The following is a 16,408-nucleotide window of genomic DNA, read 5'->3' on the forward strand; positions in this document are numbered from 1 at the left end:
CCTCTTCAACACTGCAGCTGTGAAGCGGGTGTCAGAATCCTGCCGTAAACCACCCTCTCCCCTTAATATAGGGTGGGGATTGAGCCCCTGGAAGGCTGCCAGCCAGTCTGTCTGTCTCCCCACCACACACAGCCGTGCCAGTGCCAATAGACCGAGACGGACCACACTGGGAGACCGGGGACAAAACTCGACAGGGAATGAGCTTCTGATTGGCAAATGAGCTCATGGGGGTCTGATTTTATTTTTAAAAATATATATATTTAACCTTAATTTAACTAGGCAAGTCAGTTTAAGAACAAATTCTTAATTACAATGATGGCCTAGGAACAGCGGGTTAAGGCAGAACGACAGATTTTTACCTTGTCAGCTCGGAGATTCGATCTAGCAAACTTTCGGTTACTGGCCCAACGCTCTAACCATTAGGCTACCTGCCGCCCCCGATAATACCGTGTCTACTATTTAATACCATATCTACTATTGCTAGATTCACACAATAGTGCCGACCCCAACCGTACTGTGCTGGCTTGGATATCTTCTTTGGACATCGTCATTTCCATCACGGTTACAGCGCAGTTCGGGCTCGTCTCTGCTCAGTAGTGTGAAAATTGTACCTGTGTGTGTTTTTAGGGATTTAAAGCACTTACTCAGAGGATAACCTCAATCTTCACAGTTTGAATTCCATTTTGATAAAACTACGTGGAATTCGCCTCCGCTCACAGCGGAGGCTGTGGTGGGGGATGGGAGTGTGAGGTGTGAATTGCTTCCAGCTTTGTGCTTGTGAAACAACATGAATTGGATCTTGATGTTCAGTTCCACATTCTCTGCATTCTGCCAGAGCTGAATATCGTCAGTCATATTAATCATATTTTGATTATCAATATGTTAACCTACTGGGACTTGACATTCTTATCACACGATTTGAACACGGACATGAGTATTGATCTATCTAACGACATGAGTTTTCATGAATAACTGAGTCCCAAACGTCACCATCGTCCCCTTTGTAGTTCACTACTTTTGATAGAGGCCCATTTCATGTGATTTAACTCATGATGTGTGTTGCTATTGGCTTTTTACCTTTTAGTCATTTAGCAGATGCTCTTATCCAGAGCCACTAACAAGAGCAATTAGGGTTGTGCTTTGCTCAAGGGCACATTGACAGATTTTTTTCACTTAGTTGGCTCAAAGATTCGAAACAGCAACAGTTCGATTACTGGCCCAACACTCCTAACCACTAGGCTATCTGCCACCCCTGACAGTCAGACAGTCATTGTTAAAATGGTTGCTCCTCACCCACGCCAACAGTCAACATGTTATGACCTAGGTGCTGTTTCTCTTTCTGTCGGTGTCGTGACTGTGAAACTAGCTACTGTTCATATCTGTGCTGTCATCACTGACCGGTTATAAATAAGTGGCTTGAGCTCAGTCCAGAGTCTAGACTGAGGGTCAAATCACTCTTGCTACACAGAATTATTTTTATATAATTATTCAGCTGAAGTGTTCTCCGAAATGCTTCGTAAGTTGATTCACTGGTCAAATGCGAGACACATGCGGATGCGAAGTATCTCTGTCTGTGTCTCTGTCTGTGTCTCTGTCTGTGTCTCTGTCTGTGTCTCTGTCTGTGTCTCTGTCTGTGTCTCTGTCTGTGTCTGTCTGTGTCGCTGTCTCTATTTCTCTGTCTGTCTGTGAAGAAAACTCTTACAGTGGCCCATGAGTACAACTCCGAGCCCTTTCTCAAACCCTCTCTCTGGCCCTGGGACTAATGGCTCGCACACATCGCACCGAATATGGATGTTGTATTCGTCTGCCCTGTTTTAGGAACCACCCACTGTAAGACGTGTGACTACCAACATTTTTCACACGATTCTACATGTAAAATTGCACGCGGTTCTCAAAATACGCTGAGAGGGGCTTGGTATTCTTGGCCAGCAGACGCTATTGGTGTCGGAGTCCTTCTAGGCAAACTTTGACGTTTTACAGCTGAGGTAGGTTACCAGCACCCGACCACAGGCAGAGTCTATTGTCCTGCGGCAATAGTACTGTTTGTCCATTTTGAGATGCTGTAGCCAGTATATACTTCCTTCTAAAATAATACAACTCAAGAAATATGTAATTAATTTCGACGGTTTTGCCGAGGAGATCTTCGTGGCGCAATTTTATATCTAACTAAGATGTTTAGTGTAGTATTTTTCAATTTAAAAAATGTGCATGAAAACGTGTGGTCTCTCGTTGAGCGACGAGAGACTTTATTGAAGAATCTCTGCTGTTAACCAATCACCGACGAAGGGGCAGAGACTTTATTGAAGAATCTCTGCTGTTAACCAATCACCGACGAAGGGGCATAGACTTTATTGAAGAATCTCTACTGTTAACCAATCACCGACGAAGGGGCAGAGACTTTATTGAAGAATCTCTACTGTTAACCAATCACCGACGAAGGGGCAGAGACTTTATTGAAGAATCTCTACTGTTAACCAATCACCGACGAAGGGGCATAGACTTTATTGAAGAATCTCTACTGTTAACCAATCACCGACGAAGGGGCATAGACTTTATTGAAGAATCTCTACTGTTAACCAATCACCGACGAAGGGGCAGAGACTTTATTGAAGAATCTCTACTGTTAACCAATCACCGACGAAGGGGCATAGACTTTCGGCTCCGAACTTCGGCTTGCCTCTAGAAACAATGTTGTGTGCCTGAACATCTGAAAAACCCTCACCAATGATCAAAACCAACAAAAACATCTCAAAATGTTGTCATAATATATGCATGAACTGTTCCGAACTGTTTCAATCAAATCAATCAATCAATCAATCAATCAAATGTATTTATAAATCCCTTTTTACATCAGTTAATGTCACAAAGTGCTATACAGAAACCCAGCCTAAAACTCCAAACAGCAAGCAATACAGATGTAGAAGCATGGTGGCTAAGGAAAAACTCCCTAGGAAGGCAGGACCCTAGGAAGAAACCTAGAGAGGAAGCAGGCTCTGAGGGGTGGCCTCAGACTGGCCGGGAAGCATACGGACGCCTCTAGGGACCAGGTTACCAGGGCCTAGCCTGGTGTTGGAGACCCCAGTCTGTCACTGAACTCTTTGTCAAGTTGGAGACAACTTCTAGAAACTCCTGTCTACCTCAACTCACATCTGGACCATTTCATTCTGCTGGACTCCCCTGACTGGTGTGTCTTTGACCCACTACCCTGTGTGTGTTTGTGTGTGTGTGTGTGTGTGTGTGTGTGTGTGTGTGTGTGTGTGAGTGAGAGAGCTGGCACCTCTTTCAGAGACCAGCTGTTGGTGTTGCTCTTTTTCAGTATGTTTGTTTGTTCTCTCCTCTTTGTCTAGAGAAGGACGTTGCTGATCAAATCAAATGTATTTATATAGCCCTTCTTACATCAGCTGATATTTCAAGTGCTGTACAGAAACATTGTTGAGATTGTAATGTGGTGTAGAGAAGTGATACTAGTGATGGTGTAAATAGGACTGGAGAAGTCTGATCACATACTCCTCCTCCCTGTGTATTAGGAAAGGCTGATTTGAAATCCATCTTTAGCTACAGGCGCCCTCACATCACTGCACATTGCTAGGCAACCCAAATAGATTTACCCTCGGAACTTAAACTTTCAACACCTTCCCCTAAATTCTGAGATTGTTTTGAGGGATATTTTTCACAGCAAATGGAGTTGTTTTCCCCTATTGGTATTAAATGTATTCTTTCATTTAGTATGGTACTGCTTTTGATTCCTCAATTGACGTAATAATCGGTCAAGCCACAGATGTTCTGTTGATGCTATTTTCAGAGGTTCCCAATTCAGTGTCCACTAGATATTTCCATGTACTGTTATCTGTCCCTGAGACAGTTCTTCTTTTCTACTAAGGCCCCTTTTAGACCGAAACTGCAACTCGTGTAAAGTCCCCTCAGAGAGGAGGAACTACATGCCGGAAGGAGGGTTATTAGTGAAGCACCACAGTCTCCCACTCTCTTCCTAGTGAACAGGAGGAGGGTTAATAGTGAAACACCAGTCTCCCACTCTCTTTCTAGTGAACAGGAGGAGGGTTAATAGTGAAACACCAGTCTCCCACTCTCTTCCTAGTGAACAGGAGGAGGGTTAATAGTGAAACACCACAGTCTCCCACTCTCTTCCTAGTGAACAGGAGGAGGGTTAATAGTGAAACACCACAGTCTCCCACTCTCTTCCTAGTGAACAGGAGGAGGGTTAATAGTGAAACCCCACAGTCTCCCACTCTCTTCCTAGTGAACAGGAGGAGGGTTAATAGTGAAACACCAGTCTCCCACTCTCTTCCTAGTGAACAGGAGGAGGGTTAATAGTGAAACACCACAGTCTCCCACTCTCTTCCTAGTGAACAGGAGGAGGGTTAATAGTGAAACACCAGTCTCCCACTCTCTTCCTAGTGAACAGGAGGAGGGTTAATAGTGAAACACCACAGTCTCCCACTCTCTTCCTAGTGAACAGGAGGAGGGTTAATAGTGAAACACCAGTCTCCCACTCTCTTCCTAGTGAACAGGAGGAGGGTTAATAGTGAAACACCACAGTCTCCCACTCTCTTCCTAGTGAACAGGAGGAGGGTTAATAGTGAAACACCACAGTCTCCCACTCTCTTCCTAGTGAACAGGAGGAGGGTTAATAGTGAAACACCACAGTCTCCCACTCTCTTCCTAGTGAACAGGAGGAGGGTTAATAGTGAAACACCACAGTCTCCCACTCTCTTCCTAGTGAACAGGAGGAGGGTTAATGGTGAAATGAGAGCTCACTAGTTAACAGGAGGATGGTTAATGGTGAAATGAGAGCTCACTAGGTAACAGGAGGATGGTTAATGGTGAAATGAGAGCTCACTAGTTAACAGGAGGATGGTTAATGGTGAAATGAGAGCTCACTAGTTAACAGGAGGATGGTTAATGGTGAAATGAGAGCTCACTAGTTAACAGGAGGATGGTTAATGGTGAAATGAGAGCTCACTAGTTAACAGGAGGATGGTTAATGGTGAAATGAGAGCTCCGTCTTTTGTTTCCCAAAGTTATAAACATAATTATGTAATGCTTCATGTATGGTGTTGTCTTTTAACCTTTAACCCCCTGTCCTGTGTGTGTCCCCTGCTGTCCCTGCAGGTGTAACGGCGGTGGAAACGGAGAGCGGCAGTCATGGTGGCCCTGTCACTGAAGATTGGCGTGGGGAACGTGGTGAAGACCATGCAGTTTGAGCCCTCCACCATGGTGTACGACGCCTGTCGAATGATCAGGGAAAGAGTTCCCGAGGCACAGCTGGGCCAGCGTGAGTACACACACACACACAGAACTCAGACACAAACACACACCATGCCGATACACACACTTATACACATATAGTGCCTGTGATTTTAGTCATGTCTATGCCTACACCACTTTCTACTTGTTGTTGTTTTTCTTACAGGTCATTTAGAGTTCACCAAGAATAATTTTGTCTGTGAAGAACTAAATATTTTGTTTAACTAATATCGATTTAAATTGTGATTACATGGCCATTACGTGTGACTCAAACTTAAATTGAAGTTTAATTAAAATCCAGGAATAATTTCACTCTTGTCTAAAACATTATCGTCACTGTCAAATGCAAATGAGTGCAGGCGTAGGCATCACTAGTCTGAAATGGGCCAATAGTGTATAACCCAATGTGTAGCTGTTAAACTATTCAGTTTATCAGTCCAGTGCAGCTTCCTGGGATGTTGACAAACTAGAGCCTCTGTCTTTCAAAATCACTCATTTGACAACAGGAGATTAGATAGGAATGATGTATGCAGAAGGGATCCAGAAACAAGCAATCTGCTGTAGCACAGGCCAACAGACCAGCACTTCTCACTAAACCAATACTGACAGGGAACTATCTATTACAGACTTGAGCAGCTGTCTTTAATAACACCCAATACGACAACAGGAAATTCAAAGAGATGATAACTGTGTCTCCTGTAGGGCAAGTAATTGCCAGGGACCTCACCATGTACAATATGTTTTGCGATTCTTATGAGTCTATATGTATTGCGTTTTGATGCTGAGATTTGTATTTTGCGATTCAAAGTTATTTTTTATAACCAACCATATTGCTTTTTATTTCTTATAACCAAACATATTGCTCGACATACAGTTTAAATACACCTTAGCCAAATACATTTAAACTCAGTTTTTCACACTTCCTGACATTTAATCCAAGTACAAATTCCCTGTTTTAGGTCAGTTAGGATTACCAGTTTATTTTAAGAATGTGAAATGTCAGAATAATAGTAGAGAGAATGGTTTATTTAATATTTTATTTATTTCATCACATTCCCAGTGGGTCAGAAGTTTACATACACTCAATTAGAATTTGGTAGCATTGCCTTTTTAAATTGTTTAATTTCGGTCAAACATTTCGGGCAGCCTTCCACAAGCTTCCCACAATAAGTTGGGTGAATTTTTTGCCCATTCTTCCTGACAGAGCTGGTGTAACTGAGTCAGGTTTGTAGGCCTCCTTGCTTGCACACAATTTTTCAGTTCTGCCCACACATTTTCAATAGGATTGAGGTCAGAGCTTTGTGATGGCCACTCCAATACCTTGACTTGGTTGTCCTTAAGCCATTTTGCCACAACTTTGGAAGTATGCTTGGGGTCATTGTCCATTTGGAAGACCCATTTGCAACCAAGCTTTAACCTCCTGACTGATGTCTTGAGATGTTGCTTCAATATATCCACATAATTGTCCTACCTCATGATGCCATCTATTTTGTGAAGTGCACCAGTCCCTCCTGCAGCAAAGCACGCCCACAACATGATGCTGCGACCCCCGTGCTTCACGGTTGGGATGATGTTCTTCGGCTTGCAGGCCTCCCCCTTTTTCCTCCAAACATAACAATGGTCATTATGGCCAAACAGTTCTATTATTGTTTCATCAGACCAGAGGATCTTTGTCCTCATGTGCAGTTGCAAATCGTAGTCTTTTTTTTTTATGGCGGTTTTGGAGCCGGAGCTTCTTCCTTGCTGAGCAGCCTTTCAGATTATGTTGATATAGGTCTCGTTTTACTGTGGATATAAATACTTTTGTACCTGTTTCCTCCAGCATCTTCACAGGGTCCTTTGCTGTTGTTCTGGATTTGAATTGCACTTTTCGCACCAGAGAACATTCATCTCTAGGAGACAGAACATGTCTCCTTCCTGAGCGGTATGACGGCTGCGTGATCCCATGGTGTTTATATTTGCGTACTATTGTTTGTACAGATGAACGTGGTACCTTCTGGCATTTGGAAATAGCTCCTAAGGATGAACCAGACTTGTGGAGGTCTGCAATTTTTTTCTGAGGTCTTGGCTGATTTCTTTTGATTTTCTCATGATGTCAAGCAAAGAGGCACTGAGTTTGAAGGTCGGCCTTGAAATACATCCACAGGTACACCTGCAAATGACTCGAATGATGCCAATTAGCCTATCAGAAGCTTCTAAAGCCATGACATCATTTTCTGGAATTTTCCAGGCTGTTTAAAGGCACAGTCAAGTTAGTGTATGTAAACTTCTGACCCACTGGAATTGTGATAAAATTAATTTTAAGTGAAATAATCTGTCTGTAAACAATTGTTGGAAAAATTACTTGTCATGCACAAAGTAGATGTCCTAACCGACTTGCCAAAGCTATAGTTTGTTAACAAGAAATTTGTGGAGGAGTTGAAAAACGAGTTTTAATGACTCCAACCTAAGTGTATGTAAACTTCTGACTTCAACTGTATGTCAGAGAGACGAGAGAGCCATGAGAAAAACCAGTTTTCATCAGTCATGGAAATAGTGTTCCCTATTAAAAAGAAGATAGAGAACAAGCTGTAAAGGAAAAATACTGGAATTTTGATGCAGGTACAGAAAACGAGTGCAAAAATAATATTGCAATATTGCCAAAAGCGATACGATATATCGTCAAAAAATTTTACGACATGTAACTGTGTCGATTTTCATCCCCCATCTCTTGAAACTCTACAGTAATCCAAATGGTATGCATTCTAAATTACACCCTATTCCCTATGTAGTGCACTACATTTTGACTAGAGTCCTATGGGAGCCCTATGAGCTCTGGTCAAAAGTAGTGCACTACATAGGGAATTGTGTCACTTGGGATGCAACTAAGCAATTGCAGCAAACGTTGTGAAAGCAAATGATTTCATGCCTCCACTCCCATCTTTCCTCATACTAACATTTCTGTGTCCATTCCAGTCCTTCGTCGTCTTCTCATTGAATACTTGCCATGAAGTTGATTTCTCTGAGGTCTTGAAGGGTTGATGACTTTTACTGAGTGTCATTATGGCCTGCTCAACCTTTCCATGTTAATATTTCCATGTATGACTACTGAGCAGATGCAGTGTTGATATGAGAAGGAGGATATTTCAGTGATCCAAGGATCTGGAGACTGGAGAATTCTCCCTTTTGCATCTTTAATGGTCCAAGATTTTGTCTTTCTTCTCCAAGAGTCCCTCATTCTTCTCCAATATTCCCCCTCCCTCTATTTCAAGATTCCCCTCATTCTTCTCCAAAATTCCCCCTTCCTCTTTCAAAATTCCTTAATCCCCATCTCACCATCTTATTGCCATAACAGCTTAATGATGCAGACTGGTTGGAATTCAAAAATATTATCACTGTCGGTTTTTAGACTTCTTTGTTGACATCAGTTTCAGGCCAAAAAAATACCTTTTTGGTTCAGTGAAAAAACTGGAGTGAGAAAAAATATCTTCAGGAAGCCCAGAGATGTCTCAAATTGAGTGTAACAAAGACAACTGCGTCCCTTATTGAAAGGAAGCGCTCCTTCTCTGCTTTCCAATGTGCCTCGGTTAGGGGTTACGTACGAAGCTGTGTGCTGTTACGGAAGTGATTCTCTCTGACTGCAGTGGACAGACTCGCTTCCCTGTCTCAACCTGTGAGTAATTTTCCACTTTGGGAGCGAGAGAGAGAGAAAAAAAGAGGGAGAGACGTGTCTTGGCCAACATCAACAGCTAATATGGAATGTTCAGTGTCTTAAATGGCCAGATTCCTTTAGCCCTGGCAAGCTGTGCTAGCTAGGCACCTTTCAGGCACTAGAGGACAGGAAGTACCGTTTTGAAACTTGGCTATAATCCAGTTAGTGCTGAGCAATTTTTCCTTTTTGAGGTTGGTTCGGTTTTGGTTCGATTTATTGAAAAGGAATCTCTGTTTTTGGTTTCCATAATTAAGACCAAAAAAATAATAAATGAAATGCACAATGCATTATGTGGGTTGAATGCTGTAACAACACAGAATAAAACAATGAATAAAAGTCCCATGATGGTAGTGACTGTCCATTACTGATTATCATTTATTAACCATCATTTATTCACATGACTTTACTTTATTAAAATATTTCAGTTGTTGACTGCTGAATACCAACTATCAATCACTTAGATCATGTATTTACAGTACCAGTCAAAGCTTTGGACACGCTCCCACTCATTCCAGTGTTTTTCTTTATTTTTACTATTATCTACATTGTAGAATAATAGTGAAGACATCAAAACTATCAAATAACACATTTGACATCATGAAGAAACCAAAAAAGTGTTAAACAAATCAAAATATATTTCAGTTTCTTCACAGTAGCCACCCTTTGCCTTTGACAGCTTTGCACACTCTTCGCATTCTCCTAACCAGCTTCATGAGGTAGTCACCTGGAATGCATTTCAATTAACAGTTGTGCGTTGTTAATTTGTGCAATTGTTTTCCTTCTTAATGCGTTTGAACCAATAAGTTGTGTTGTGATAAGGTAGGGGTGGTATACAGAGATATCCCTATTATGGCAAGAACAGCTCAAATAAGCGAAGAGAAACGACAGTCCATCATTACTTTAAGACATGAAGGTCAGTCAATAGGGAAAATTTCAAGAACTTTGAAAGTTTCTTCAAGTGCAGTCGCAAAAACCATCAAGCGCTATGATTAAACTGACTCTTGTGAGGACCGCCACAGGAAAGGAAGACCCGGAGTTACCACTGCTGCAGAGGATTCATTAGAGTTAACTGCACCTCAGATTGCAGCCCAAATAAATGCTTCACACAGGGTTCAAGTAACAGACACATTTCAACATCAACTGTTCAGAGGAGACTGTGTGAATCAGGCCTTCATGGTCGAATTGCTGCAAAGAAACCACTACTAAAGGGCAACAATAAGAAGAAGATGCATGCTTGGGCCAAGAAACATGAGCAATGGACATTAGACCGGTAGAAATCTGTCCTTTGGTCTGGAGTCCAAATTTGAGATTTTTGGTTACAACCGCTGTGTCTTTGTGAGACGCAGTGTAGGTGAGCGGATCTCCTCGTGTAGTTCCCACCGTGAAGCATGGAGGAGGAGGTGTGGGTGTGCTTTGCTGGTGACACTGTCTGTGATTTATTTAGAATTCAAGGCACGCTTAACCAGCATGGCTACTACAGCATTCTGCAGCGATACGCCATCCCATCTGGTTTGTGCTATCATTTGTTTTTCAATAGAACAATGACCCAACACACCTCCAGGCTGTGTAAGGGCTATTTGACCAAGAAGGAGAGGGATGGAGTGCTGTGTCAGATGACCTGGCCTCCACAATCACCCGACCTCAACCAAATTGAGATGGTTTGAGTTGGACCGCAGAGTGAAGGAAAAGCAGCCAACAAGTGCTCAGGATATGTGGGAACTCCTTCAAGACTGTTGAAAAAGCATTCCAGTTGAAGCTGGTTGAGAGAATGCCAAGTGCACAAAGCTGTCATACAGGCAAAGGGTGGCTACTTTGAAGAATCTCAAATATAAATATATTCTTTTTTTAACACTTTTTTTGGTTACTACATGATTACATATGTGTTATTTCATAGTTTTGATGTCTTCACTGTTATTCTACAATGTAGAAAATAATACAAATAAAGAAAAACCCTTGAATGAGTAGGTGTCCACACTTTTGACCATTACTGTATATACATACAGTGCATTCTGAAATTATTCAGACCCCTCGACTTTATCCACATTTAGTTACGTGACAGCCTTATTCTAAAATGTAATAAATTATTTTTTCTCCTCATTAATCTACACGCAATACCCCATAATGACAAAGCAAAAACAGGTTTTTGGTACCCTTCCACAGATCTGTGCCTCGACACAATCCTGTCTGAGCTCTTCAGACAATTCCTTCGACCTCGTGGCTTGGGTTTTGCTCTGACATGCACTGTCAACTGTGGGACCTTATATAGACAGGTGTGTGCCATTCCACATCATGTCCAATCAATTGAATTTACCACAGGTGGACTCAAAGTTGTAGAAACTTCTCAAGGATGATCAATGGAAACAGGATGCACCTGAGCTCAATTTCAGGTGTCATAGCAAAGGATCTGAATAGTAATGTAAATAAGGTATTTCAATTTTTTAAATATATATGTGTGTGTGTAAATTTCTAAAAACCTTTTTTCACTTTGTTATTATGGGGTATTGTGTAGACTAATGAGGGGAACAAAAGATTGAATCAATTTTAGAGTAAGGCTTTAACGTAACAAAATGTGGAAAAAGTCAAGGGCGTCTGAATACTCTCCAAATGCAGTGTATATTGATCACATATTTACATTGCGCAGCAAATGCACTCTATAGCTCTGGGGAAACTGCGCATTGAGTTCACAGAAGAAAAAATCAAATAAAATGTAATTCAGATAATTGAACCAACGTTGGTCAATTAGTTGTTTAAAAAATTAAACCGAAGCACTAAATCCAGTAGAAACAGTCCAGCTGATATCGGTGTGGTGGCACAGTTTCCTGTCACTTGTTGACGCGTTACCTTCTCGTTTGTTTCCAGCTGACTTAATGCACCGATAAGAACGCTTTTAATCCACACAGTATTTGTTCTATATGTTGGAATTACGTCAACTAATCCAAGATGAGACCCTTTGACTCACTCAATCCAGGGAAAGAAACGCCTTCAGATCGTATCACTTACACACACTACCAGAAAATCCCCCCAAACCCCCTCCTCAAATCCCTCTCAAGCCTCCTCCTCAATCTCTAATACCCTTTCTCTAATTTCTCTTCCAGCCAATGACTATGGTCTGTTCCTGTCCGATGAGGACCCCAAGAAAGGCATCTGGCTGGAGGCAGGCAAGGCCCTGGACTACTACATGCTGAGGAATGGGGTGAGTGAGTCAGTTGGTCTCCCTGTTCAAGTGATTTTTAGATCTGTGCTCATGAAGTTGAGGTGGTCAGGAATCAGCTATAGGGATCTTTTGAGAAATAGGGATCTTTTGAGAAATATGGGCAGTATCTTCCACAACATCTTAAGGAGACGTCGCCAACAACTGTTGTCAGCGATAAAAATCATCTTTGTTTCTGTTACCTATTTGTTGTCGACTCCATGGTAAAGCTGCACCAGTGACGACTGGGTTAGAAAGTCTGAACCCTAAACTTGTCCGAACGTGTTGTATTAGACACCACAATGCATATCAATCACAAAAATACTTTTTTTAACATAAGTTGGGACATACTGTATAGTCAGTCAGTCTGAACATTGGTACGATGATACTAATGATAATATCCACATGGTTGTCCTCAGTTGGTAAGGCATGGCACTTGCAACTCCATAATAGTGGGTTCGATTCCCAAAAGCAGCCAAGCGTGAACAATTCATACATGCATGACTGTAGGTGGCTTTGGATGAAAGCGTCTGCTAAATGTAATATTATGATGCTAACAGTTCTACGAGGGATGTAGCTAGCTAGCTATCTGAAGTGTCGTCTAATGATTGTGAATGGGGTTTATAATTAACACACGTCTAATACATATTAATGTGCCCTCTGATCGAACCACTTCAAAAATATGGATTTTAAACAATGTTGTTCTCACTGGGTGATTTTTATCAGGACACTCTGGAGTACAAGAAGAAGCAGAGGCCCTTGAAGATCCGCATGCTGGACGGGACAGTGAAAACCGTCATGGTGGACGACTCCAAGATCGTCAGCGACATGCTTATGACCATCTGTGCCAGGATAGGTCAGTTTAATGAATTAGAGATGGGCACGTTTATTATAAGTCATGGCACGAAATGTAACGTAAGTTAGTTGACTAGCGGTAATTGGTGAATTGGGCTGAAAAGTCAGTTGACGGAAACATGCATTAACAGTTCATAACTTCTCTCTCATGTCATTGTAATGGTAATGTTATCGAGTCGTCATGAGTAAAGGGTCAACTCATAGAAGTCTAATGTTACTGCTTGCTGATTTGCCACTTGTTCAACTAGTCAGATTTCCAGCTAAAACAAAGGCTCTTTCCTTGATTCCTCTCTCCTTGATTCCTCACATCCTCTCTCCTTGATTCCTCACATCCTCTCTCCTTGCCACCACCTCAAATCATATTGGAGGATAATTTACTTTATATTTAATCCTTATTTTAGGGGATAAGTTGACTGAGAACACATTCTCATTTACAGCAATGACCTGGAGAATAGTTACCGGGGGGGGGTGAATGGGTCAATTGGGAATTTAACCAGAACACTGGGCTAAACACCTCTACTCTTACGATAAGTGCCATGGGATCTTTAGTGACCACAGAGAGTCAGGACATCCTTTTTTAACGTCCCATCGGATAGACTGTACCTTAAACAGGGCGATGTCCCCAATCACATCCAAGGCCCCTCTCTTCTGACTTTCTCCTCCAATGAATGTATAGGAAAGACAATATGAGTGAGAGACAAAAAGTACATTTTTCTTTCAACACTCTTTGGGCAGGTATCACAAACTATGACGAGTACTCGTTGGTGCACGACATGGTTGAGGAGAAGAAGGAGGAGATGACGGGGACTCTGACAAGACGGGACAAGACTCTGATGAGAGACGACAAGAAGATGGAGAAACTTAAGCAGAAACTCCACACAGATGACGAGTGTAAGACACACAGACGCACGCACAGACGCACGTACACACACACGTACAGACGCACGTACACACACACACACACACAGACTCACGTACACAGACTCACGTACACAGACGCACGTACACACACACAGACACACGTACGCACAGACGCACGTATAGACGCACAGATACACACGCAAATACACACGCACGCAAAAGTGTCCATGACAAGTGTCTCTTGTCATATTCAAGAAGAATATGGTGCCAGTTGTCATGTAAAAATGTATTTCACACGGGGAACATTTTGACGTGACACCAGTATCTCTATTGCTGTATGTGCTTGTCCTTCATTTTGAATGTCCATTAGGACACCGCTGATTAATTTCTATTTTTGGGGCTTTGATTGACTGTCATCAAGTTGTTTTCTCACATAATTTACATTTAGTTGCATAAAAGTTGTAATTTTTTTGGTATTGACTGCGTTTTATTGACATGATTTGCATAGATGAACATATATTCCCATTGAGTTGTACTGACTGACATGGAGTTGTATTGATTCCCATAGAGTTGTATTGATTCCCATTGAGTTGTATTGATTGTGATTGTCAGTGAACTGGCTGGACCATGGGCGGACGCTGAGGGAGCAGGGTGTGGAGGAGACCGAGATGCTGCTCCTCAGGAGGAAGTTCTTCTACTCAGACCAGAACGTGGACTCACGAGACCCGGTCCAGCTCAACCTGCTCTACGTCCAGGTACGAACCGATACTCTTCGAAGGCAGTTTCCTATATAGAAATAATCCGGGGTTATTATAGACCCTACCCCAGAATGACCTCTGTTGGACAAATCCTGCCGGGAGTTGGGAAAGAAACCCAAGGCAGGAATGAGGTTTGGGTGTTCAGTGTTTTGGGAACAAGGTTCTCCTTGTAGGGGTTCATGTAGACCTGTCAGTGTTAATGATTGATCACATTCCAACACTTAACCTGAGGTGACCTAACCTGAGGTGACCTAACCTGAGGTGACCTAACCTGAGGTGACCTAACCTGAGGTGACCTAACCTGAGGTGACCTAACCTGAGGTGACCTAACCTGAGGTGACCTAACCTGAGGTGACCTACACTGAGGTGACCTAACCTGAGATTATTGTATTTACCTCAAACCTTCCATTTCACTCATGCTTTGATGTCAATGGAAGATACAGTATGTCAGAAACGCTTTGCATTATAAGTTCCTATTCATGCCCTTAGTTACTGTACCAACATCCATTTCCATTGGTGTGAGAATGCACAGTGTCAGGAAGAACAGCTGGAGGCCAGCAGGCTCAAGGTGCCCATTGATGTGCCAGCCATGTTTTATGTCCTGAGGTGGCAGATGTCATAGTGGTGGTAGGGTGTCTTCTCCCAAGATGGCCTCCCAAAGTTTGAGGAGGAAATGTTGTTCAGTGTGTGATTGTCTCATGTAGACACACAGTGAAGGAGTGAACCTTTTGTCTTTGAGACTTTTTGCGGTCTTCCACTCACAGAAGCTTATTCGTTCTTAAGACTTCTAGTCTTTGTGTTCCTGCCAAAGACAGTAGTTCTTGGAGCTCTCCTTTCCCTGTTGAAACACAGCTGGACACGGGGGCCCAGGCCAATGCAAGCACTGCCCATGTGGCCTGCCTGCCTGCCTCTACCGGTTTTTGCCAGAGTACATCACAAAATGTTCCCAATAGTTCATGCTCCTGGTAATATGAAAAAAATGAAACATTTGGACCAACATTAAAGTTAATTTATGGGTACATTTTCTCGTCATTCATTTTGATGCTAGAACGGCATTAGATTGTCTCAGAAAGATAATATTTGATGATGTTATCCTTGGATGTTTTTCAGGGAAGTATAAGCCTGGTCCCAGACCTGTTTGTGCCCCATCACAGAGTTAAGAACATTGATCGCAGGAGATCCTTAGACTGGTCACTTGGACCAGCCTACGGAAAAATGCAAAACAGCAAAGTATTCTGTGTTTTTAATCTATTTTCCTGATCTGGGATTACTCCTGGCTCTGTTTGGGATCTTCCTTAATGAACGTCTTTGTGGATAATGTCTTTGGGATGTTCCTCTCCCTGTGCAGGCCCGTGATGACATTTTGAACGGCTCCCATCCCGTCTCCTTCGAGAAGGCCTGCGACTTTGCTGGGTACCAGTGTCAGATCCAGTTTGGTGACCACAACGAGACCAAGCACAAACCAGGCTTTCTAGAGTGAGCACTGTTTATTGCATAATGCTATGTATATACTTTAACACGAATGACTCAAATATTTTCGATATATAACAAAGATGTATTTGCCTTTTAGTAAAAGCGGTTCACAGCACTGTATGCATACATACAGAGCATTTTTGATGTAGTATCACTTGAATCCCAACTTGAGTCAGAACTACTGAATTATATTGCCTGCCTTAGTGATTTTTCTGTCTTCTTGAATAAAGTGTGTTTACATGTATATATTATTTATTTTCTGTAGTTTGAAAGAGTTCCTCCCTAAAGAGTACATCAAGAACAAAGGAGAGAAAA

The 16,408-nt window shown here is 42.2% G+C and overlaps 1 protein-coding gene across 4 annotated transcripts in view; it reads left to right on the forward strand.

Annotated features, from left to right (window-relative positions):
• Positions 1–16,408, forward strand: part of tln1 (talin 1) — a 142,301-nt gene that overhangs the window by 42,101 nt on the left and 83,792 nt on the right. For all 4 annotated transcript variants that reach the window (XM_042302686.1, XM_042302685.1, XM_042302688.1 and 1 more), the window contains exons 3-9: positions 5,131–5,293; positions 12,052–12,149; positions 12,873–13,002; positions 13,737–13,892; positions 14,475–14,617; positions 15,969–16,096; positions 16,359–16,408. The exon at positions 16,359–16,408 is cut by the window's right edge and continues 11 nt beyond it. In XM_042302686.1, the coding sequence (XP_042158620.1) occupies positions 5,164–5,293; positions 12,052–12,149; positions 12,873–13,002; positions 13,737–13,892; positions 14,475–14,617; positions 15,969–16,096; positions 16,359–16,408 (835 nt within the window). In that variant the 5' untranslated portion in view covers positions 5,131–5,163. The remainder of the gene's footprint in view (positions 1–5,130; positions 5,294–12,051; positions 12,150–12,872; positions 13,003–13,736; positions 13,893–14,474; positions 14,618–15,968; positions 16,097–16,358) is intronic.

This window comes from Oncorhynchus tshawytscha, linkage group LG20 (genome assembly GCF_018296145.1).
Source record: "Oncorhynchus tshawytscha isolate Ot180627B linkage group LG20, Otsh_v2.0, whole genome shotgun sequence".
Lineage (NCBI taxonomy): Eukaryota > Metazoa > Chordata > Actinopteri > Salmoniformes > Salmonidae > Oncorhynchus > Oncorhynchus tshawytscha.